This window comes from Plodia interpunctella, chromosome 24, assembly GCF_027563975.2.
Source record: "Plodia interpunctella isolate USDA-ARS_2022_Savannah chromosome 24, ilPloInte3.2, whole genome shotgun sequence".
NCBI lineage: Eukaryota > Metazoa > Arthropoda > Insecta > Lepidoptera > Pyralidae > Plodia > Plodia interpunctella.
The window spans coordinates 6,530,921-6,557,991 of NC_071317.1; the positions used below are offsets into that span (position 1 = coordinate 6,530,921).

Consider the following 27,071-nt stretch of genomic DNA (forward strand, 5'->3'; position numbering starts at 1 on the left):
TCGATTTTTGAGTGGAGACAATGGGGAAGCCACAGAAATTTTAAAAAAGGATTCGTTTCAAAGATTGTCTTATGCTTCATCGGGTTTTTATTTATTTCTAAATTAACTGAAATGCGCCCGGGAATCCTCTCCTCCTGTCTTGAAATATTGAAATCCTATGTGCTATCTAGTGCTATAGGTATACCAACCCAGCTTTGCTCGAATAAAACAATAATCCTAAGTAAGTGTGTTTGTTTGTTACCTCTTTACGCTCTATCTACTCAGCCAATCTTCTTGAAATTTTGCATACATGTACTTTGAAGTATGGAGAAGGATAATATACCTTTCATCCCGGAAAATTAACGCGGGCATAGCTGCGGGCAAATGCTAGTAAATTATACATTTAAACCTTCCTCAGTTATCACACCATTCACGAAAACTGTTCAAAATTCGTCGAGTAGTTTTTCAGTTTATCGCGTTCATATTGGCAGGCGAGACTTTTTTATGCGAATTGTAAGAATATGCATAAAATTCAATTTAAAATCCATCTAGCCAAATCCTCTTAAATTAACACCCAAAATTTCGCATTTAAATAGGTAGGTACTTAATAGTAGAATATAGCTTAACATAATTATACCCATAGTATATATTTACATAAATGCAATTACGTTTTCTCGTAAAAACAGAAATAAAACCTAAATGAAACGATTCAATTGTGGCAGACAACAGTAATACATTACGTCCATCGTCATCAGTTGTCTGAGAAAATTACTTTCCTCAAAATGGCGGCCCATCCAAACCAAAATGGCGGCCAGGACCACAGATAGCAAAGGGATCCATCAGTAGAGTTATCATAACATCTGTTCCGCTGATAAGACGCCATGTTTGTTAGGCTGACATGTTGAAGGAATATTCGCTTATCGAGTTACAATAATATTATTTATTTTAACTTTAAGCTATTGATAGACTTATGTAGGTTCTAACTAGTAAACTTGCCAGTATTCTAGTGGGATATATAGTAAAATTTGGTGAATTGCGAATGCTCGAGGGAATAGAAATCGGATCTATTATAGTATAAACTAGCTGACTGGTAGAAACAGTATTTAGGTTCACCGTTACCATTTCGTGTAACAAATTAATATAAATATATAAACTTAATGGTCAAGTAAAAAGTCTTGAGGTATGCCGTTTAGCGCACAAATTCGATCAAATTCTAATCGCACGTAAAAGTATTTTTTTTCACGTGTGTTTCGAAGAATACAAGAAATGTGAAAAGTTACTATTCACGTTACTTATTACTTATCTTAATTACAAGTATTTATCGAATAGGGTCAAGTTTTATTAATGTATAATTTCAAATACAATTTGTATTGTTTTATTTGTTCGTAATACATTTACACACAAAACAAGTACATATCAATACAAACAAGAAATATACATGTGCTTGTACAATGTTATTTTGTAAATAAACTAAACTATGAACTATTCGTGACAGCCTTCAAAATATACGTCACACTCTTTATCAACAATTGGGAATAGATTTTTCCTATCTCGTCAGTTTTCCCCACAGAATTATCGACGTAACTACCGATATTGCATTACGTTGTGCCTATATCTGTGGGCGTAACTATCGTCTCGAAGTGATATTGTTAGAAAAGGCGCAGTTTAGGGCCGACCCGCCTGCCCAATTTAACTTGCTAACTTCCCGGCCATTTTCCTGGTCAGAAAAGTTTTATTTTAGACGATTGACGAATGAGGCTAATTCGCTTCGTTACGGTCTGTAGCTTTGGTACCAGCAAAGGCTTTTGCCTAGATAATAAGGTTAATATAAGTGCTATTAACAAACATCTCTGGTAGGTGTATCACATAAATTAAAGAAAAATATTTGTATCACCAGCGATACGGTGGGTCCACAATGTTATATTATATCTTACAAGAAAAACTAAGAAAAAAATTAACACAAATTTTGTGCTGCACAAATTTTTATTTTCTTAAAAAAAATTAAACAAAATAACCACTACTTTCTACGCGTGCATTCTTCTTCATAGTCGTATTCCTCATGGCTGAGGGTCGTGGTCATTACGTGGAATGAAACACACACAACAACTTTCTTGGCATTATTAATGGAGTGGTTTGCCAATGCCTTCGCCATTTCACACACAAGTTAATAATCAACCAGTGTGCAGGTTTCCTCAGGATGTTTTCCTTCACTGGAAGCAAGTGGTGGTCGATGAAAACTACTATATATGAGTCAAGTTTGTATACAAACTCATATGGCATGAGTAGGATTAGAACCTGGGACCTTTTGATCCACAGGCGGACGTCTTAACCATTACACCACCACCGTGTGTATATGTATATTTTTTTTACGTGCTTTTCTAATGCTGCAAAAGAGTAACGTTATACATCCTCACAAATTTTCGCATTTATAATAGCAAGAAGACCACGAACAAGATGGAGCGACGAAAGAATTGGTCGGACGTGGCGCAAGATAGAGAGAAATGGATGCGGGAGAACTTTGCCCAGCAGTGGGACAATAAGGGTTACCAAACATTATCAATATTAGTAGGATTAATTTATTTTAATAGAGCGTTGCTAATTCAAAAAAGGGAAAAAAATGCCTATGTAATGTTCATTAGTGGAAATTATAAATAAATAATCTGCAAGAAAACGACCAGAGTCCAAGTTTAATTGCTATTAAACCTGGTTAGGTAGCTTGGGCTTCGACGCTTGACGACCCAGATGAAAGAAATTAACTACGTTTATAATTAACTCAACGGTTTAAATGCACATAGACCTCGCAAAAATAGACATAATATAACAGACTTTAATGAATCTAAAGAGATTCATTGACTTTTGAATTAACTTGACGAATCTAAAGAGATTCGTCAAGTTAATTCAAAAGTCAATTGGTCATAAAACGTGTTTTCTGTGACTCAGCTTTCAGTGGATTACCTTTCCATTTTCCACTTTTATTTTGGCTGTGATGTTACAGTTTTGTATAAATAAATATATTAGGATAAATCATAGGAGGTATAGTTTTGTTACAGTGAAAAATGATAGCATGCGCGCATGAGATCAAGCGTTGAATTCGTATTTTGAGATACTTCTATGTCCAATGTCGAACTTCAAGTAGCAGTGATGATGTTCTACTTTACTCCACACCGACTTCAATGAAAATAATGATAAAACCACAGGTATGTCAAATTTGTTCTTCTTTATAGTCGTATTCCTCATGGCTGAGGGGCGTGGTCATTACGTGGAACTATACACACACAACAACTTTCTTTATGGCATTAGTAATGAAGTGGTTTGCCATTGCCTTCTCTATTTCACACACAAGTCAAATTTGTAAGTTTTAATTATTTTTGAATTTAATTATGTCGTGTCTGGTATGGGTTTAGCTCTACGGTGCTTCTGAAAATTAACGCTGACGTCTTTTGATTCAAACAATCCGTCTTCAGAGCCGTGCTCTGGACAGATTATAATATTCAGTTTTAGCTCGAGTGCAAATTTTAATTTTTAATATCCAAATCCTACTCAACGTTGGATGTGAAGATGTTTTGTTATTCAATTACGTGAATTATATATACTAGACAGATTTAGATAATATTTTTGTAGGTACACAGGTAAAATATAATCTGAAATAGCACATCAACAACCGCCAGTTACATTAGGCGTAATACGTATACACTACTGGGGTTAGGATGAATAAGGAGTATGGGCCATGATGGAAATGTACCTACATTTGCATGCCATTGTTTGGCAAAATATGTGATTTATATATTATTAGAAGAAAAAAAAAACATTGTAAGAAACAATAATGGTAAGCCGATCTGGCATGATAGGGACCAACACTGTTCAAATGAGTTTCTTTCGGCATTTCTTCTCAGCAGTGGTCGTTCCGAAATGCCAGTAGTTTGTAGCTTGTGAGAAATAACTATAAATATAAAGATTGACGAGAAAAAGTGCCTGTGAAGGTCTAATTTCTGAATAAATGATTTGAATTTGAATTTGATACTATTTAATTTTAACATCTTTCTGTGCCATATTTTGTGCGAATAAATGATCCTTGATTCTTGATTCACAGTAGCAATGATAGATGCTGGCAGAGCAGCTAATACTGCGACGGTGTCGGCTCCATCAGCGACCGCACCGCGGCATTTCGCGCGCATATTTAATAATCTTCTGTATGTTTAAAAACAGGGATATTTTAAAACAAACTTTTAATTTTAAGACACGAAAGTTCATGAATAACATTAAAGACATTAAGATATGGGACACTGAACTTATCTAGAATCAATTCAATTCGAATCGTCTTTGTTTCCAAACGGAGGGTAATTGCCAGCGTGACTGGCAATTCTGATAACAGTTTCGGATGGGAATACTTGACAAGGATATTCAACATATTAGGGACTCGTTCTGGCAATGTCAATATTTTTAAATGCGATGGTAACAAAACGTACTAGCGTAAAGTTATATGTAATTATAAAGAATACGGTTAACCTAGCGGGCCCGAGCAAATAATACACTTTTGGTCACCCATCCAAGGTCAATCCTCTCACAATGGACGGTGCATTGTGAGAGTGAATTAACCGCCACTATTGCAGGCCGAGCGCGCTAATCACCACGCCATTGACATCTTCAAAATAATCTGTGATCGATTTATAAAAGAACTGATGTATAAACTAAATAAATAAATATAGGTATTAGGACAAATCACACAGATTGAGCTAGCCTCACAGTAAGTTCGAGACTTGTGTTATGGGATTCTAACTCAACGAAACTATATTTTATAACGAATACGTATATAGATAATCATCCAAGACCCGGGCCAATCAGAAAAAGATCATTTTCTACCATGACCCGGCCGGGGGTCGAACCCGGGACCTCTCGGTTCACAGGCAAGCACTTTACAACCGAGGTCGTCATGTTGGTTCTGTTAATAATAGTATTCTCACTAACATTTTACAGGATGTTATTGGTTGTACTCACAATGCAATATTTAGCGTTTTTAGGGCACTCCTCTAGTTTGGCCGCGGTGCGGTTATTGCAGGGCGTGATGGAGCCGACACCGTCACTGTACTGGCCACATTGCCAACATCTTATACTGGAGCTCATTGCTACCACCGACAGGAACAGACACACGGACAAGAGCTTGGGGCTTGACATTATCTGGAAAGAGAAGGATAGAAATAAAGTTATTAATAGCTAGCTGCGTTCCAGGGCTTCGCTGCCATGGGAATTCTGTAAGTCTGTATGAACGCGATAAACTCAAAAACTACCAGACTAATATTTGTGAGATAGGCAACGATGTCTCAAAGAAGATTGACGTAAGGTAAGGTCATGAAAATAGAGCCACAAGTTAATTTGTTTTTGCGTGAACCCTGAGCTGTGGGTCTCATAGCCGAAGATGCAACTAAGAGATGCGAGAAGAGAAAGAGCTGCCGATGAAAAGCACGCTGCGTTATTTGAAATCGAATTTTCAAACAGTACGAAACTCCCGAAGTATGCGAAGCAAATAAGAATTGGAAAATTATTGAAACGTTTTTGTAATATTTTGAGATCAAAAGAATGGTTTTGAAAGGATACAACCCACGCTTGAATGGTGCCTGATTTAAAGGAACATTTCACAAACGAATGTATTAAACTAGATTTTGCCGGCGGCTTCGCCCGCGTGAATTTCTCTGCGAAAGCGGAACAGACATGATTTTCATACAAACTTTCACCAACTTATAGTTAAACGTACACCCGTATCTCCCCACTTGAAAGTGGGCAGATACGGGTTTACGACAACACAGTTGGGTTTGCTGACTTTTATGGTAGAAACTTGTAACGTAACTTGTCATAAAACCTATTTCGTTTGTGCTGAAACACAACATAATTACAACTCATAATTCAATATCTTTTTACCTTGTCCAATTTCTATTTTTTGATGCAGTCCTGCTCAAATTTCAGAGTCACAACAAACAACGTATTTAAATTATCATATAAATATTTTAAAAACGAATATCAATATTATTTGAGACCTTATGGGTCTTATTCTTATATCATAAATATATAACTACTACCACCACTGAGATATATTATTTACCCTACCGAGTCTCATGTTATAAACTGAGAAAACCCATCTATGCGAGGCGTGTCCTGTTTACCTGCGTAGTTAGTAGTACAAAACACTAACACTATTTGCAGTTTAAATCACAGGCAAGCGTTCTAACCACCGGACCGCCGCTTCGAAACAATAGAAAACTCACTAATGCAACTAAAAGTTGTGTACAATAACTATCGCGCGATAGAATCTCGAACTATTGTATGTAGGTTATTCATTTATAAGTAGTAACTTCCAGTATTTCTGTCACTAGAAAAGTTAAGCTCCAGATATATAGGTTGATTTTTTTCTACAATTAGTTTTTCTGAAAAAAATCATTTTTAGACACAAGTTTTTATGAGTCAGAAACGCTTCTCCGACAATTGCTTCATCTACGAACGATTCGCCGACAGTTCTAGATAATTCTCTCGTTTTTATTGTCGTCAGTTGAGGGTTTACCACCTCTGGAGCCATTCTGGTGCGCACTATCAGGTGAAGCTTAACTTATTAACACATTATCATTCAAACTAGCGCGCTGGTTTAGCGTGTGTACAAAATTTCAGCTCAATCGGTTGAAGATTTCTGCTAGAGTGGCGTAAATTGATAACTAAAGTTATCACATATCACATTAAAAACATATTAAAAAAGCGAACATTATAGATGCGAAAGTTAATGAGGATATGTATGTTTATTACCCTTTCACGCAAAATTTACTGAACCGATTGTTTGGTACACGGGTTGAAGAATATAACCTGTCTTTTGTTTTAATGTGTTACCTATGTAAATAATGTTTTATTGCACATGAACAAACAGCAATTTGCAGCAGTTTCAACATATTGAAACTAGTTGACACCGCCTCAGTGGACTTAAATCACCTGGGTGAATTAGCCAGGTGATTTAAGTGGAATAATTCGACTTATTTTAAAACTAGATTTTGCCCGTGGAATCGCCCGTGTTAATTTCGTAAGTACGCTCATAAATTATTATTATCAAGATCTTGGGTTCTAAGCAACGTATCGTGATGTAACCTATACCAGATTCTAGGTTTGCTTGATACCATTTGCTGTACAATTGTGAACCACATCAAAAAACTGTTTTGGCTTATAGTCGCTCAATAAATATGTTTCTTTAATATCATAAAACTTTATGATATGTAAAGATTTATATATACCTATGCATTTCAGTAATGCTGTGTTTTCCACAATTTTCGGAGGGGTGTCCACACGGCACGTGCAAATTAGGGATCGGTCCCGGCTGTGTATAAATAATGGACACCATTAGCTCATTTTGGAAAGGTTCGCGAGACTGATTGTGTGCTTATTCGGGACTTGATGCTTCAGGTCTGTCGCTAATTTAATGGAGAGATACGTAAATAAACATTTTGGTGCGTAATTAAATTATTCGATAATTTGGTTTAAACAGTCAAAATCAAATCGAAAATATTTATTTGTAATTGCAGGTATTCATGATAAAAAAGGAACATTTAAAAGTGCTCTGTATTCTGCCACAGCGGCGTACAAATATAAAAGAAAAAATACAATTGAACAGGTCAAAAATTAAGGTTAGGTTAGGTTACAAATCACATTAGAGCTTGTCGTTTAAAAAATTATCCAGTTTGCAAAAGCATTTATTCTGAAACTATATCACTTTTTCACTTCAGTTTTGAATTTATATAGTACTAGCTCTTGCTCACGGCTTCGTCCACGTGAATTTATCTGCGAAAGCAGAACAGACTTGATTTTTATACCAACTTTCAGCCACCACTCCACCTAGTCATTTAGGGGTTGAATTAAAAAAAAATGCGTATATTTGAACTTCTATCTTTAACTACGTGCATACCAAATTTCATCAAAATCAGTCCAGTTTATGTTGAAGTGACATGAGTAGTTTTTCTTTTTCTTTTTGTTATGAATATAGTATATAGATTGGTGCTATCGAAGTCGGAGCTATTCGAATTGGCGCACAGAGAGGAATACCCCCAATTGTTCACAAAGTGAATGCGGGCGATTGTACGCTCTCGTAAATTAACTGCCATTTAGATAAACTGACGATACGATAAATTCTTATCGGATTTAAAATATTTTTCACTAGTTTTTTAGATGATTCTTTTACTTCCATACTTTCTTTGGTTGATCTATGAAATATAACTAGCTGTTACCTGAAGCTCCGCACGCTTCTAAATGTACCGAGTGCATTTGTCTTACAAATATACAGGGTCACTGGTATCTAACACATAAACTTCCAAAGCGCATAAAGTACATAGAGACTAACATATTTTGTCTAAACGTAATAATTACAAGAGTTTTCCTTTTTTTAGTTTTAACGCCATTTCTATAAAATGTTAACTCCATGTTCGATTCCGTTACATAAAGCCACTGTGCTGTCTCGTGTTACAAATAGTTAAGATGTGTAGAATCCCCAATTAGATTGTATATTTTTATGTGAAAAAAATTTACGAATCACGAAAATTCGTAGAATAAAAGTTTCATGTTTTGATGTACCCAAGTAGTTTTTAGGAGGTTTTGAGTTTTATGCCAGTAACCCTATAAACTTATAAATAGATGAACTCTTTATTGCACCATTCACAAAACGTACTTAATGAGCGTAAAGGCGGACTTATCGCTAATGCAATTTCTTCCAGCCAACCTTTGGGTGGAAAGGGAAACAAGTGAACTAAGAGGGTGCAGTAAACTTAGTAGCATTAAATAAATCAAATATCGAAAAAATACAATAAAAAATGATAATAATAAATTGAAAAGATATAGGAAATTAGAAAAAGCAAGAAATTAAAAGAAGCCAAAGTACTTTCTGTAATAAATCTCTTCCAACAGGTCCGAGAAAGGAAAGAGAAAGAACCAGTTTCTTTTATTATTATTATGTATCTCCTTTTATAAATTCACGGCACAAAGTCCGGTCCTTTGAGAGACTTGCGTGGGGATATGGATCCAACACGTAGTGGCCCTTTGGAGAGTTTTCATGTTGTGTAGGTCTCCCGCCAAAACCCGCTCGCGGATATATACCAATAAAATGATATGCCCATGAGCAGGTCTCGGCGGGAGTGTGAACTGTTGCAGAATAATGGATAGAAGTAATGGTCTATAGAATGAAATTTGGATGGACTGAGAATGGGCTATTGCAAAGAGTTCGGTCACCTGTCATAATCATGATAACTGACTATTCAGTGGCAGGTGGTGACTCGCCGCTCACTGGATGGGCCCCTCAAATCAGTCGCCGCGATTGGCGACAAAGAGGCAACATTGGTGTGGGCGGCTAATGGTGTAGAGAGGTGAGTCTGCCGGGCGCGAAATCATGGTGATCCAGTCAGACGCCCCCGGCGTTATGTCATTTTACACTTCCACCCTTCGAGCATATAGCTCTCGCAACTCCACTCTGGCCGGCCGATGAAGGCAAGCCAGAGGTAGGGGTCCTGTTACCTCTCGGTTTCCACTCCGACCTTGGGGAAGGAAGGCGGAGGTGAGGAACAGGGGCCTCCCCTGGGAGCACTCAGGTCCGTGGGGTCGCTACTCCCCAACAGCTCGCCACAAGCTGCCCTGCTGGCTTATTATTATTATTATTACAACTGGAGACGCCTGTGCGAGCTCATGTCCTCCCATACTGGGACCATTTCACCCAGCTCCCCAAGAAACGGGTAATGAGCGTGTACTTTAAACTAAATGTAAAATATAACCTTTTCTTTCACTAAGGAACCCTAAACATGGTTCTCTAAAAGAATACGACTGTGGGGTATGAGATTTCACTTTTTAGATTAATTTACTTCCCTTCACATGAAGTTTTCTTATTTATAATTCATGCGGAGAAAATGTAATGAGTTTTATCCCCTTTTACTTTTTTATGGAGATTGTTCTAATCTTACTCAGTTCTTTTTTTCTTTTACACATGTGTTATTAAATAACACAGAGAATGTTATTAAAACAGTAGAAAAAAAAAAAGATTTTTTGGCTATGAAAAGGTTTCTATACAGTATGATTTCTTATACATTGGCGTTATTTTATCTAGGTACATGCTCAGTCGATGGTACTGAATGGAAACAACCTTGAAATCGCGAAAAAAAATCTGCAATCATTTGTATAGAACAGATTTTGTTTTTCGATTTTCGGAGTTACTCCCATACTAAAAGTTGTTCCGAAACATGGACTGAGCATGTAGACAAAATATTGCCAATATATATATAAAAGTCAGCCTGTATATTTTAACGTTTACAATTAATCAGGCTATAACAAATCACAGAATCACTCAGTATCCTCCTGTTGATGTCGTACGAGGCGACTAAGGGTCACCTAGCTTTAGCAGGTGATTGACAACAATAGCATTCTCAAGGAGGGTTGACGTGAGATCACAGCCGAATATTCCAAATTTTAAAGTTTATATTTTACGATGACCGCGGGCTTTGCGGTGTCACAGCCGTCCTAGTCGAGAACAAGTGAAGATAAAAGAGAGTGCTGACGCATAGCGCACAGATTTTCATATGGTTTCCATCAATAGATTCCTGGTGAAGGTTTAGACGTATAATTTAGTATGTTTTTACCCGAGCGAAGAAGGTGTAGAGAAGAAGAAGCCTTCAGCTTCATCAGTTGCACCCGTACAGTTTGTCGAAAGTTGTTATTAAAGTTACAAACTATAAACTTCCAATTCCACTCGAATTTTCGGCTGCTGTTCACAATCTGGTTCTTATTGATCAGAGTTTTTCAAAAAAATATTATTATAAAAGAACTAGCGACCCTACATAAAACAAAGTCCTTTGTCGCGTCTCTCTGTTCCAGTTGAAAAACTACTGCACTGATTTTCATGCGGTTTCAGCAATTCTAGTGCGATTCCTGTAAAAGGTTTATGTGTTGAATGTAATAAGTATTTATCCAAGTGAAGCTGGGACGTATCGCTAGTTAAAATAATGGATAAATGAGACGACATATATATAAAATTAAAAAAATATATTGATAAGCATGAGAAAAAGGTCCAAGTGGCAAAGTTTAAAATTTTACCTTCGCTTCAGAAAGTACAGAAATTAGGTACTATGAAATATTTAAAAAATCATCTCTCTCAACTCCACACATGAGAATAAATAAGCATCATACATGATAAACACGAGTATTTAGCGATTGATTTGGTACTTCATTAAAGGCATCCTGTAACTCCCAAAAAGCTTCGCGAAGTTCCGAAACGCATTAAATTGTAGCCGCTATAATGTTGCCTGCTTTTGGCTGCGAGCCAAACTTTTCACTTCTCCAAATTGAGCCTTAAATCTAGGTGTTAAAGGTACTTTTTCAAAAGTAGGGACGTTTTTAAACTGTTTCGGGCAAAGTGATTCCTCTTCTCGAAAATGTATTGAAGAGACGCTCAGCTTTTGTCGACCTTCTATCTGTGGGTATTGATTAATGTTAGTTCTATCGTTTAGGCCGGGACGTGATGAAAATAAAACACTGGCCACTGAGAATTAGCCGGTTCTTCGGTTTCCATTACAGAATTTGAAATTATAATGGTAAAAGAAAGTTTTAGATTCGACGTCAGGCAGACAGCCAATTATAAAAGCATTTACAAATTTACAAAATTTTTACACGAACCCTGGGATACGGGGCGTCACAGCACCGAATGTAGCCGGGAACACGCGTGGGTGAGAGAGAGAAAATACTAGCTTTTCTCCGCGTAAAATTCCCACCGGAACAGTTATTTTTCCGAGATTTAAGATAATCCTTAATTTTCTTCGTATCTCGAAACTACATACATGCAAAATTTCAAGAACATTACTTTAGTATATAAAGCGTGTGGAGGTAATAAACAAACAAACTTAGTGTTTTTATATTACTTTTTTTATAATTTTGACGACCTCGGTGGCGCAGTGGTAAAGTGCTTGCCTCTGAACCGAGAGGTCCCGGGTTCGAACCCCGATCGGGTCATGATGGAAAATGATCTGTTCCTGATTGGCCCGAGTCTTGGATGTTTATCTATATATGTATATATTATAAATTATAGTATCGTTGAGTTAGTATCCCATAACACAAGTCTAGAACTTACTTTGGGGCTAGCTCAATCTGTGTGATTTGTCCTAATATATCTTGTGTATTGTTGAATAGAAAGAAAACAAACTGCCGCACATAAGTTTGAGGTATTATTTTAGAGAAAAAATAAATAAAAGTAAAGAACTTGAAGTTTAATTTAGATGATCAGTTGTTCGCTCATAGCATTTGGTTGATTTGCCAAAGATTTATTGCTTTCTGTTTGTCTTCCGCTAACTTCCCTCCTATTATGTCGATTTCGGTAAAATAAAAGGAGGGAAGTTAGCGGTTTTCTAAACAATTTCTAATGTTTGTTTTTCTGTTTAGTTTATATACTCGGTGCATCACATCCTTGTAACGTTGAGTAGTAGCAATTCCACTATCCCAGCTAATACTTGTGGAGCCCACAAACAGTTTGAGTAGAAACAACGCGACGCGACGCGCGCTCCGTTCAGCGCGCTCCCCACCACCGCGCGAGTTGTGCCGTGATGCGTATTACGTGTGCAGTATCAATGTTGTACTATAAATATATGTGAATATTGTAAAATAAATTATTCTACTTCCATTCTTCTCATTGGCATTTTATTTCGAGTAGTCTAAGCACACTACATACTAAAAGACGATAGTGAGTTTGTTTATGTTTATTTGTTACCACTTCACGCTTTATATACTCACTCAACGAATCTTCTTGAAAATTTAAGCTAACATGTAGTATAAGGGTGCGGAGAAGGATATACAAATTTTCATCCTGGAAAAAGGAATGTTACTGTGGTAAAACGATTCAATTACAATGTTTGGTTTGTTATAGATACTCTCAATTTGAACCACAACCTGGATTAGAGAAACTAGTGAACCATAGGCGCAGTGTTCAAAAGTTAGAAGTATTCTGGGATAAGTATTAGTTTTAAAGTTGGAAAAATATACTTACACACATTGTGCGTAGTTTTCTTCAGGGATGATACCAGCTGTGTCACTTCTTCCATAAAATAAATCATACACGGAATGCATGTCTGTACTAACAGAAGAGGCAAACCCAAAGAGTGATCGCTTGTGTTGTAAACCACAAATGTCTATAAAACCACTGATTTACAGATAGTAATAAAATAAATAATAATAAATATATTAGGGCAAATCACACAGATTGAGCTAGCCCCAAAGCAAGTTCTATACTTGTGTTATGGGATACTAACTCAACGCTACTATATTTTATAACATATACATATATAGATAAACATTCAAGACCCGGACCAATCAGAAAAAGATCATGACCCGACTGACAGATATTTTGTGATATTCTCGTTCTTATAAATAATATTGGGATAAATAGGAGATAATAGTCGAAAAGGATTAACGTGCGAATGCCACATAATAAACAGAAATAAATTAACAAAGGGGAAAACAAATAATGAAAGCTAGTAACCCCGAGGCGCGGCACTCGGTCTTGTACCTAAAATAACTCTTATTTATATATATTATATATATGATAAAATAATAACAAAGGTGATGAGAACTGTTTAACTATTTGTTTCGATTAAAACAAAACCACAAAATATGACAGTGCACTAATGTATAGACGAAAGAGAGCCGGTCAGCTTTTAGAGACAAGCGTAGGCGTCCATATTTCTATCAATATATGCCGCGAAAGGGAATACCTACGGAATAATTATATGTGGGACATACGAGAAACGGCATGAACAGAGAAAAATAAATACATACAAATAAAATAAATAAGTAAAAATGTTAATGTAAGTTTACAATTTACGTGGAATAAGTTTTTACAAAAATTACATTTTCGACTCAGCTTTTGTTGTTATCAGATAGATTTTATTGCATTCAACATGTGACAAAAAAATCGTCCGTGCAGTATACCGGTGAGAAGTTACCACGTCCGGTTAAGTTACCGTTCTTGGGTACACCATGATGTTTATCATAATATGCGTTAGATATCCGAACTAAATGTTCATATACAATTTCACCTCAATCGGATATAAGCTTTAAATATGAGTTGCAAGAAGAAATTGTGTTGAAGAAAGATAATATAGTTATTTGTTTACGTCTACTTATTTATATATAAGATATATGATATATATCATGTATCTAAATATGTATTAAACTTTCGTTTATATGTATTTATTTTGGACCTTTTTTGCACCCACAGCATTCTCTGTATGACCCAATGGTTGACTGTTAGATGATTTTAACATTGAGTCCACCTTATGTAGATACTTTACAATTTTTAAAGTTTAAATTAATAAATAAGGAGGAGGGATTACGTCATGGACAACCTCGAAGAACTATGTAATTTTATGTTTTCCAAGAAAATACTAGCAATCTTAAAACAATTATACTGAATACCACCACTTGGACGAATAGATCCCAACGGCAAAATGGCGCACAGCCGCGGGATTCACGATTTGCATCCGATGTATCGAGTCTGGAATCGTATAATCGAAACCACAACTCCCGTCGGTCCTCCGAGACTGAACTTCACGAAATATATTTTTGATAACAAAAAATGGCGCGTAATATTTGCAGTTTTCATTACTGCATTTATTTTTCCGACTGAAAGGAATGAGTTGTACACTCAACAGCATAACAAGGCACCCTGCATGAACCTTTATGGCGCGGTAATAGTGGCGAGTTTGCAATGAATTTGTGTAGGTTTATGTGCTCTTGACTGTACGTTTATTATATGATGTAGAAATTTTGAGATGAAAATGTTATAATTATGTCTCTGTTCGATTTTGAGTTACACTAGTCTATTTTCACGTTGATTTTAACCTGCGCGCCACTGACGTAGACAAAATGGCGTAGGTACATTGCGATTTTCTATTCAGGTTAAAGTTTATATCAAAGTTAACCGATGCAACTCTAAGAGTCTCCTTGTCGAGCTGGGATGTCGGAACTGTGTTAAACCAGAATATTTATGTATTCAAAGCGTGGGTTTCACCAGTCAACTTTGACGTCAACTTTAACCAGTGTAGAACAGCGCAAAGTACCTATCGGCGGCGGCGGCAAAGTCTTGCAACCCATTCTAAGTTACCAATATTCATTGAGTACAAAATATGTTCCAACTGGGTTGTCGTTGAGGACTTTGAAGTGACTTTATACTTTGTCTATCCCTATCTTCTCATTTAATTTTTGTTGTACACAAATATGTATAGTTTATTAGATTATGTGTAATAAACTTTATTGTCATTGGCTTTTTGAATCAACACTGTTAACCTGTCTTTGGCTGCCACAGGACAGGCTTGCAGCCTAGTGTGGAGCCAACTGGTAAATTATTTTTGTATACGTGCAAGCATAAATAATTCATTCAATCATTCATATACTCACACTCATAAATATACTGTATTCTAACGAAAATAAAAATTGTACCAAAAAGCTACAGAGCCCTAATGCGAAAAAAAATTAATAATTTATATTCAGGAAAATATACACGCAATTTTGTTACTTAAAATTGAGTTCCAGCATTCGAGTGAACAGCCCACTGCATCTGTGTACTAGTCAACTGCACATGAACTTAATCAAATTCATTTTAAATTCGCCGTATAGCGAACACGCAAGATACACTTTAATAATATTAATGTGTTATCTGAATATGGAACAACTATTGACTTAAGTTAGTAATTTTAAAGAAAATATTCCGAATAAGGGACTTTTTGTCTTTGTTTTTTTTTTTTTTCAAAAATACACATTACTAGCTAGGGCGCGGCTTCGCTCGCACGAATCTATATAGGTATATAAAAGAACAAGCGTTTTTTACTAATCAACCCAGCCTAAACCATAGAAGCTATAAACGCGAAATTTGGGCAGTAGCTTTAGGTTATTACGTAGTGCTCAGATAAGAAAGGAATTTTCAAAATTCGACCCCTAAAGGGGTAAAGTTTGTATGAAAAATAACGAAAATCTTTACTGATCTACTTGAAACTTGGCATAAATGCTATGCAACAAAAATAATAAAACCCGTGTTACAGGATTTTTTAAAATTTGACCTTTAGGATAGTTAAATAAGGGTGCAATCTGTGTGATAATTTCCTGAAACCAGACGAAAATATGTAACAGAAAGCGTAGTAAAAAAGTGAATTAAACATTACGTTGTTTTCGATCCCGAATAAATTGTCCTCAGCGGGGTGTAGCGGTCGTCCTTATTGTATTTCAGATAATAATAACCAATTTTCGTATCTTTTCTGTCTACAAAAGTTATATTGGTCGGTTATTGACAACGGTCGACTACTGGGACTTTCCACCTGCGAAGGTCATCGATTAGAAAATAACTGACAGTCGTGTCATGAGTCATAATATTTTTGAGGTTTTTTTTCTACTTTGGCATAAGCTTATCTCATAAATAATATACTTTTTAAAACAAACACATCTCTAAGTATTCTCAGCTCAAGCCACTAAAAAGTTTGATACTTTTATCTTATTGAGTACTAGGTTTTCCTCGCAGCTTCGCTTGCGTTTATGTCGTGTGACCGCTCATAACTTATTATTATCGATATCTAACGGTTCTAAGCAACGTATCGATATGAAACAGATTTTAAGTTAGACCTTCCGCTATACAAATGTTATTACTGAATCAATTTCCACCTAGTAGTTTTTGCGTGATACACGAACAAACCAACAGACAGACATGAAAAACATTGTTTGGCTTCCCCTAATTATTTTTTCTTTAATATGTATATCTATAGATACCGCCCACTTACAGTTTTATTATATGTATAGATTTTCTACAAAAATAAACTCAGCTCGAACTTTGGAACAAAAGAAAACTTTAGATTTAAAACCAAAAAAATGTGTGCCATTTTTACTCCAGTATTGAAAAGAAACGCTATTAATCATAACAATACAAGCCTTCAAAAATAATTCTGAGTCTGACTTGTCTGAATATAAAATTATAACCCATCTGGCTGCGGCCCGTGGCTTCGTATCTTTGGGAATTTCGGGATAAAAAGTACACTATTTGTTATTCCCGGTTATATTCAACCCATGCACAAAATTTCATAACAATCGGTCCAGTAGATTTTACATGAAAGTGTAACAAACACATCACACATCCACACGAACTTTAGCATTTATAATATTGGTAGGATTTCTCAAAAACCACAACAGTTAAGTTAAATTGACTCGCAATAAACAAAATACCTAAATCTCTTAGATTGTACGATTCGGTATCCAGTGAATATATCGATGGTATGGTCCGAACTGAGTCCTATAGGAGAATTTAATCGATGCCAATCAATGTGAGAGCTCCCGCGGGCATGCTTCTTTTTTTTCGATTTTGGGCCTTTATAACAAACGATGTGGCGTATTCGTCTAAATGGCATTCAGAAATAATGTTGTACCTATATTACTAGCTATATTACTGCGGCCAGTCCCGGTTTTGCTCGGGTTAAACCATAATCCAGGATGAATTTATCCTTTAATATTATAAAACGTTGCCATCTGCCGCGCCTATCGCGATAAACTGAAAAACTACCGCACGGATTTTCATTCGGTTTTCACTAATAGATAGTTATTCCTGAATGTTTAGGTGTGTATAATCCCACTAATATTATAAATGCGAAAATTTTTAAGGATGTAGTTTGTTGTGGCTAACGATATTATATTTTTATTCATTTGTATATTTTTGTTTGTAATGAATAAAACTCAAAAACTGCTGGGCAGATTTTAATGAAATTTGGCACAGAGGCGGGCGAAACCTTCAGGAGTTACATATGCTAAATTTCATTATGGTTTTACCCGAGCGAAGTCGGGGCGAGCGGCTTGTAACATACATACATGAAAAGGCATTGTAAATGTTTGTATTCAGATATCGTGACACTCCAAGTTTAGTTGTTAGCGGTTTGCGAAGTAATTTCAATGCAAATAAGCACAGGTTCGAATCCCAGATGGAACGACCCCGTTTTGCACTTCTTTGCTATTTGCATAAGATCACGATTGGGACAAAAAACGGCCAAGCGCGAGTCGCGCTTCTTCACTTCTTCGAGTTTCGGTGTTTCTTCTAAGCTATGGTTATGTAATGCGAATTAGCTTTACAGTCTGAAAATAGTAAAAATTAACGTTATGTCCTACTATAATTTAATATTATAAATTCGAAAGTTTGTAAGGATCGACATCCATCTCATTTTATCTCGAGACATTTTATCTGGAAATTCCCATGGAAGCGAAGTCCAAGGTGCAGCTAGTTTGAAAATGTGACCGTACTATTTAGCCACACTTTAAAGTAACACTAACATAACCTACTATATAACTAATTTATATATTTCCTCATACATATTCCAACTTTGCGCTCTGGCCGAGCGGTCGGTCTTGTCCAATCTTGATGCTCCACACACATCCATCTCTGTTACATGCAGTTTCATTTCATCCATCGCTTTAGTCGGCCAACACTCGGATCGTACTGAAAAATCCGGCGAAAATTGCATACGAGATACGAGCTTTTCCAAATCGACAACAAGAAAATGTATTTAGAAGACTAATGCTCAAGTTTATATCCGTTTGTAGGGGTGCGTATTGTATGATATAGCCTGGGCCCAACTAGGTTATCCTAATAGAAATACAGGACAAACTGGCATGGCCTAGTCTAAACATTATAGAATATCTAGAAAGACAAAATAAGTAGGTGATTTTAATAAAATACTATTTAATTAAGCTTGGTGGACTAGGCTAAATTAATTTAGACTAGGTTATTCCTGTTTAAGTTGAGTGTGTTTATTTTTATATATATATAAACCGGTTTATCCTATCGGGCTTAGGACGAACTGATTTAGCCTAGGTTATATCAGTTTATTCTATCGCATGTAGGATGAATCAGTTTAGCCTAGGCAAAACTAGTTTATCCTGGAATCTGATTTGGCCGGTAACATATATATAAATGTAAAATAATATTTACTACAATGTATGGGTCTATTAGGTTGAGTAGGCTTGTGTATGGGTCTATAAGGCAAAACTATTCGTACAGAACGAACTAATAATTGTCATTTCGAAAAATGGCAAAATTATCATCAACATTATTTATTTGCCGTATTTTCCATAATGACACGCACGGCACGAATTTGGATTTAAAACTCAGAATTTCTCGAAACATTTCACATTGAACCGGCTTAGTTTGAGGCCAGGTTTCAGAGAAAGCCTTTAATTCCACCCTTGTCAAAACGAACGTCTTAAATTAGCACCGGTTCGAATCATCCGCTCAAAATATTAAGCTTGCGATTTATTACAATGCTTATAAGCAGACGCTAAGGCTCTGTTCATACGACGTCCTCTTTACAGAAATTCCTTTATCCTTATACATACTATAAAACAAACTCCTCTGCCGCGTCTGTCTATCTGATCGCGACTCGAAAGACTACTGCACGGATTTTCATAGCATTTTCACCAATAGATAGTGTTGTTCCTGAGAGGGTTAAGGTGTATAATTTATTATGATTATACCCGAGCGAAGCCGGGACGGGCCACTAGTGTGATAGAAAAATAAGTAAAATTTAGAGTAGGACTCGCGCACTAATGACGGCAAAAAATACGTTTGTTGTCCCGCTGACCATAAGTTGACCAATTAGATATTTTAGCAACCAAACATATTGTTTTGTTAGCCATAGTACGATTACTCTGCAGATCGTTTAAACAATACTCTTAGTATCTTATTGAGATATGGATTATTATTCAAACTAAAAATATAAATTACATTGCGAATTGTTCCTAAACTCACGTCTTCTCATTCATACTTCATTTCCTCCGAGGAATGTTATTAGCAAATATACTGTAAACAGCAAGATAACTTACACAATGACCTTTAAGTATTGGTAATAGAAACGATGTTCCGAAACGAAGTTGCCATGCTGGCTGTACCAACTCTGGCTGTACCAAGCTGGGCATTCTGCTACTTTCGGTAGGAAACAAAACTCCAGTTAAATTGCAAATATCTTTTGTTTCATTTAATTTTCAGTTCTGTTATTTTTGGTAAATATTAACAAAACACACCCCAAGAATTTGTTATGATGAATACTCTAGAATGGGATCACTCCATATCACGTGGATGTCGTACGTGGCGATTAAGGGACACAGCTTTGGCACAGTGGTAACTTTCGGATTTTAACTAGGTGTTGCACACACATCCTCATAAACTTTCGCATTTACAATATTAGTAGGATTAGGCCTTCAGGCACCTTGAGAAATATACGGCTCTAGCCATTTTTCGGGTAACGCCCATAGCTGAGGTTCGTTCCCACCTGGGAGCTCTTTGAGCTATTACTGTTACGGCTGTACTGTCTCTGCGACTGTCGCCTATTAATTATTTATTTTATTAAGTCGTTATTAATTAATATAGAGTATTGTTGTTGATATATACAAATGTAATTGTTGAATGATAATATAATCAAGTTTTTAAATTACATAAGGAAATAAGTAATATTTTTAAAAACATTTAAGTACCTATATTTTGTACTAAAATCAAATAAACAATGAAATGAAATTTATTAAATAAATACAACTTTGCTACATTGCTTATACAATTAGTCCCACACTAGGCAACACGCCTGTCCTATGGTAACCAATGTTATAGACCATAAATATAACGTTAACAGTAGACGACAATAGGTTTACAGTAGTAGTTACATGCTACAATACCAAGATCAAGGATACTACTAATTTAAAAAGATAGGAAAAAAAAAAGAAAATGCTTTATCGTCATATTACATGTGGAGATGCTTCACTGGACCTGACAGTAAATGAGACTGGAATCTGTAGAAACTGTTCAAGTATCAATGTAATCCCATTTCAGTGATACTGAACAATAAAAGCGTCAAAACACGTAAAACGTATCAAAATTTGTCCTTTTTGTGACAACAAAAGGTTTTGACCATTCATCAGTGACACGTACCTAAGGACAGAGGTTGAACTGTATCAATGGCTGCCTAATGAGTCGCATACACAGGTTTTTGAGGATTTTTTCTACTCTATGTTAACAATAAAAAGGCTGGAGATACTAGAGACTACCCCCCATAGGCTAGGAACTTGTCACATTTATTTGTTTGTTTGTAATATCTTTATTGTACAAAGAACATGGTAAAAGTACATAACAAGAAGGTAAATATACAACGGCGGATTTAACCCATGAAGGGATCTCTTCCAGGTAATCAGCGATAGTTTGAGAGGATAATTTTTACTCAATATAACTAGAAGTAATGTTGTACAAAGATAAGGAACAGGTAAGTAATCATAATATTAAAATAATTTATTTCAGATTTTCATCCATTTCGTTACAGTAACAATGTTCGTAGCCTAGTGTTAGCAATGAAACAAATAATGAAAATAAAACAGTATAAGGGCAAGTATCAATCACTATCGCTCAATCCCAAGTGAGATTGAGCAGCAGTGACTGACTATGCACAGTCCAGCCTGCTTGCAATCATGCTCAGGATGTAAGTTAAAATAAATATATTATAATAATCTCAGGTAACACCATAAAATGTAACCTATGACGCTCCTGATTGTCTCGTCTCTCTGTGACTAATTTCATCAAAATCAGCCTAGTAGTTCTCGAGTTTATTCACAGTATCACAGTATTTTTTTCACTGGTGTTTCTAAAACAATTGTCCAAACCACAATCTTGGGTTGGGTTATAAACGGGTTATAAAAATTGTTGTAAATATTTTGTTTTGATGACTATTCGAAGACCTTATGTATTAATATGTATAAATATGCCTATATTATATTAATATAAGGACCTTCGTATAGTCATCAAAATAAAAATTTTACGATTAGGTTGTGTTTCCATGAATACCGACAAAAATATATTTTGAGCACTGAAAAACCACTCTAAGCACTTACACCGAATAATTTTTATACAAAAGTGTAATTTGTGACACAAATATTAATGTTGTTAGACTGATCTTATTGCATTCAATGTGTGACAAAAAATATCATGTTCCCACGTCTGTAGCTGATCCTGGGTGCAACATCGGTTATCATAATAATGCATTGTCATCCAAAGTAATTATAAAACGGTTGAAGATATCTGTTTTAAAATTAAGTTACAAGATTCCACCTGAGACAATGACATAGTTACAGTGGAAGTTAGTTTAGCGAAGATGTTGATGATGTAAATCGTATTTTGTCTACCATTTCGAATTGGTTTTCTGCTAATAACTTATTGCTGAATGCAAATAAAACACAATGCATTAAATTTGCACTTCCCAATGTTAGACAGGCTCACGGCGACGTGACTCTGAATGGAGAAAGCTTAGATTTTGTACTAAACACCAAATTCTTAGGAATTACCCTTGATTCCAAATTGAAATGGGACGCTCATATTAATGGCCTATCTAAAAAGCTTAGTTCCGCGGCATTCGCAGTTTGGAGAATCAGACAACTGACGGACGTGGCGACTGCTAGATTAGTTTACTTTAGTTATTTTCATAGCTTAATGTCCTATGGGATACTACTTTGGGGGAGTGCTAGCACCATTAACACTATTTTCATTTTACAAAAAAGAGCAATCCGTGCTATATATGGTTTTAGGAGAAGGGATTCCCTTAGAGATTTTTTTAAAGATATTAATATTTTAACTTTACCCTGTCAATACACATTTGATAACATTATGCATGTCAGGAAAAATTTAAAATTATTTTAAAAAAGTTGGTGATTACACTGATAGAGCCTTACGTAATAAAGATAAATTGTCTGTCCCCGGGCATCGGTTGGCCAAAGTTAGAACGTCTTTTGTTGGGAACTGTATCCGTTTTTATAACAAATTGCCTAAATGGATTCCTGATTTGCCGGACAAAAAATTTAGAAATTATATAAAAGAAGTACTTTGTAAAAAGGCATATTACAAGTCTGATGATTATGTGAACGACAATAATGTTTGGCCCAAGCATGGTGCAGTATCCTCATAACATATGTAATTGATTTATGACATTATTACGTGACTTATTTTGTACATTTAGCTTTATTTATATATATATATATTGTGTGACAATTTTCAATAAGTTTATTGGAAATACAACTTTTATTTTATTTAATTATTCAAATTTTGACATTTTTAATAATGATGTAAATTCGTCCTCCTAATTTTTAATATATGTATAAGACCTATATTTGTTAATTGACGTCCTTGGAGAAAAGGCTGCGGTGAAGTTTGTTGCGCCGCTTCTTCTTCATCTGCGCTTTGGAAGCCGGCAGTAGACTTAGTTTAAGTATTTTTTTTGACGTCAATAAGTAATGTATATCATCCTAAATTTAATAAAGAATTTTGAATTTGAATTTGAGTTAAATAAAAGCTTGTAAAATATACTTACATACTTTAGGTTGGAGTAATAAAATACTTATACAAAAAGATTCTGAATATCATTCCCCAAATTTAATATTATGAACCTTTGTTAACGTAATGAATCAAGATTCTCTGCAAATGAACAGCGATATTTTGTTCAGATCTAATATTGGATCCGTTTGATGAGATGTTTTGCTTTGTTTTTATATTCTATTATATTAATTTAAAGTTAGCTTTATATTTCCTTAAGATTTATTTAGGAAAAAAATTGAAAATCTCGTAATTAATAAAATTGAACAAAAATGTACGAGAATTAACTGTAATTCTCGTACATTTTTGTTCAATTTTATTAAATTTAAATCACAGATATAAAAATGTAAATCTGTGTGTTAAATACTTTCTTATTTGTTTGTTTATTTTTTTTTTTGATTTTTCACAGTTTCTATTTTTTTAATCAAATCATTTATTAAGAAAATATTAGACGTTCACAGATGCTTATTATCTACGTCAAAATTAATATAATATATCAATTTATCTAAAGATGCAAAGTATAAATCCCGGAGAAAAGTGTTGTGGACATGAGTCAGATTGAGATATAAACTCATGTAGCACGAGTTGAACCTGAGACCTTTCGATCACAGGGGACGGTCTCAACCATTGGGCAACCACACTTTCGATAGTCCCCTAAATCCAGTCACATTTTAAGACAGAATAAGTAACACCCTTGTAACATCTAGATTGCTTTCTCTTGTCAAAACCCTTGACCCTTTGTCACAGTTTTAAAAATTCACGTCCCGGCCCCGAGCGTCCGCAGCGTCACGGCACGGCTATACTATCACTGTTTAAATGAGTTTCTTTCGACATTACTTCTCATCTGAGGGGTAAGTGCGGATTTGCACTTCACTTCTCACCATCGAATCGATTCAAAGTGAGACGCAGCGAATGAATCACATCGCAGTGTGGTTGTCATTGCGTCACAATGGCGTAATGTGATTCGTGCAAACCCGCACCAACCCCTCAGTGGTCCTTCCGAAACGCCAGTAGCTTTTTGACAATGTCATTTGTCAAAAAACTACAAACTACAGGCATTTCGGAACACTGCTTAAGACGTTCCGATTTTCACACGTTTTGTATGATTTTATATTTATTTTCCAACTTGGTTTTTTATAAGCGATAACGGTTGGTACTAAGTCTCGTTAATTATATTATATCTAGTGAAGACCATCTTCAGTTAAAATATTAAATATCATCTTCAGTTAAAGTATCAAATATCATAGACTGAACATGTACACAAAATATCGCCAAATGCATATAATATCACCCTGTATATAAAAAAAAAAGAACGAAATTAGCCAGGGATATTTACTCAAAATTTCCGATTATTTTCCGAAAGCTTTCCAGTAAACGGTATCCTGAAGTGATATTCGTCAATGACTGTTACGACAAATGATTGATGAGGTTCACTTCAGTGTTTTGTTAACCTCAGACGTAAAATAAATTATAACATTCCTCGACATAATATACAGGATGTCTAATATTATATACATAACCTAAATTCTCACGAGAATAAAAGTTCTAGGGCGCAACATATATCAAAAATTTTTGTTATTAAACTTTTCCATTTAGTGGCGACTGTTCAAATATACCTTTTTAATATATCTTTTTTCATGCACTGTTATCGTCTAATGTTTACTGTAAATATCATGATTCAACTTTAAATATTTAACCACGTTATCAGGTCTGTGTGTCCCATAGCGAATTACCAATTTTGGACACAAAAAAAATATCATTAATACAGGTAAACGGTCAAATGGAGACAAAACATAATTAATTTTAATATCACTTCAGTAATAACCCACTTTTATACGTTACAGGAACATGTTTGAATAAATGAAACACTTTTAAAAAATATATGAAAACAGGTTATAAAAATAAAAGTTTTAGCGTGTTACTATCGCCAGCTTGTGGCGAATATGATTTGAGTTAGACGCTTGGGGAAATTGAAAATAAGATTGCACACGCATATTCAAATGCGGGCAAACTCCGGCACCTATATATATATATGTGGGAGGGTCTAAATAAAATAATATTTTATGTTAACTCTGCATTCTTTTATTATTAAATCACAAAGAAAAAAAATCTTACGCACTTCACAATGTCCTGTCTTATATCTTATGTCTGTCATTCTTTTTTTTTTTTTTTTTAGAGCGAGCTAGCTACATCCGCTCGTTCGGAAACCATCAACTTCCGAATTAGCCTTTCTTAGCGTTCAGAAATTAATTAACAAAAAAAAAATCCTACAGCTCGGCCATTCTGCTGTTCAGTCTGACCCCAGACTGAATCTAGTTACAAACCAAAAATTGTAAATTAATATTAAATAAAAGTAAATTAATATTTCACATACAGATTGACTAATTCTACTACAACATTTTAAATTTGAAACTTATTTATAGACTTAACATTGAATTCCAAGCAAAAAGCTATTACACTTTACAATATAGGACAAACTAAGTTAAAGTAGTAAATGCAGTAACATTATTTTATAATTTTTACTCTCAGCTAAAAATAAATCCAACATCAGCTAACAGTTTAAAAACATGTGTAGTATACCTAAGACCATACCATACATATGTTGTTTCATACACCTTTATGACAAAAGTAGAAATATAAAATAAAATGTTGAACTAAGGCCATCTTTTCATGAAATCAACTACAGTTGATGTGTTAATAGGTCCCTCCTTTCCCCTATCAACTTTTTCCACTTCATATCTATCCTTCCCTAACTCCCTCTTAACTCTGTATGGACCAAAATATTTAGGTTTTAATTTTAACGCATTTCCAAATTGTGTACGCTGGATCGCTACAAGATCGCCCTGCTTATACTTCTCTCCCTCCTTCCTCTTCTTATTATAATGCTTTCGATTTTCTTCTTGTATTCTTAATATTTGTGCTTTAGCTTCTTTTCTCGACTCATCTCTTTTTTCCATGAATTCGGCTCTATTTTCTTCTTCCAAAAGTTCTATAATTTTTATATCTTCCTTAATTTTCATTTTTACACCAGTCAGCAACTCGAAAGGGGTAGTGTTGATTGATCTTTGATATGTACCATTGACGACTCGCTGCAGCTTACTAACATATTTATACCAATGTCCAGGTTCTTCAATACACATCTTAGTTAAGGTTGAAATGATGATGCGGTTCATACGTTCCACCTGTCCGTTTCCACGTGGAACTCCTGTTGTTATAATGATGTGTTCAATTTGTTCTAGAAGGCAATATTCTGCAAACTCATTCCCAGTGAAAGCTGTTCCCCGATCAGTTATTATTCTTCGTGGATTACCATAATCTTTTTGATGAAATTTTAATTTTTCTATAGTCTCCTTTGCAGTCACAGTTTTAACGGGATAAATCCATACAAACTTAGTAAACCCATCTATAACAGTAAGTATATAGTTATACATCTTCTTAGTTGCATCTAATGGTCCTAGGTGGTCACAATGCAGTGTATCCAGTGGTAAATCTCCCTTATCTATAGGATTTAACCACCCTTCTTTTTTTCCAGATTTTCTAGAAGCCAGAATACACGGAACACATGTAGAAATAACTTTGTCAATCTTATATTCCAACTTTGATATGTAATACTCTTTCTCTATAAGATCTTTCACCTTCTTCTTCCCAAAATGTCCCATTCCGTGCACTCTCTTGATTATTTCTACAT

At 35.2% G+C, this 27,071-nt stretch overlaps 1 protein-coding gene across 1 annotated transcript in view; it reads right to left on the reverse strand.

Annotated features, from left to right (window-relative positions):
• LOC128680455 (uncharacterized protein) overlaps nucleotides 1-27,071 on the reverse strand; it is a 62,729-nt gene that overhangs the window by 31,159 nt on the left and 4,499 nt on the right. Inside the window, exon 2 of the mRNA XM_064436804.1 lies at nucleotides 4,975-5,154. Within this exon, the coding sequence (XP_064292874.1) occupies nucleotides 4,975-5,151 (177 nt within the window). The 5' untranslated portion in view covers nucleotides 5,152-5,154. The remainder of the gene's footprint in view (nucleotides 1-4,974; nucleotides 5,155-27,071) is intronic.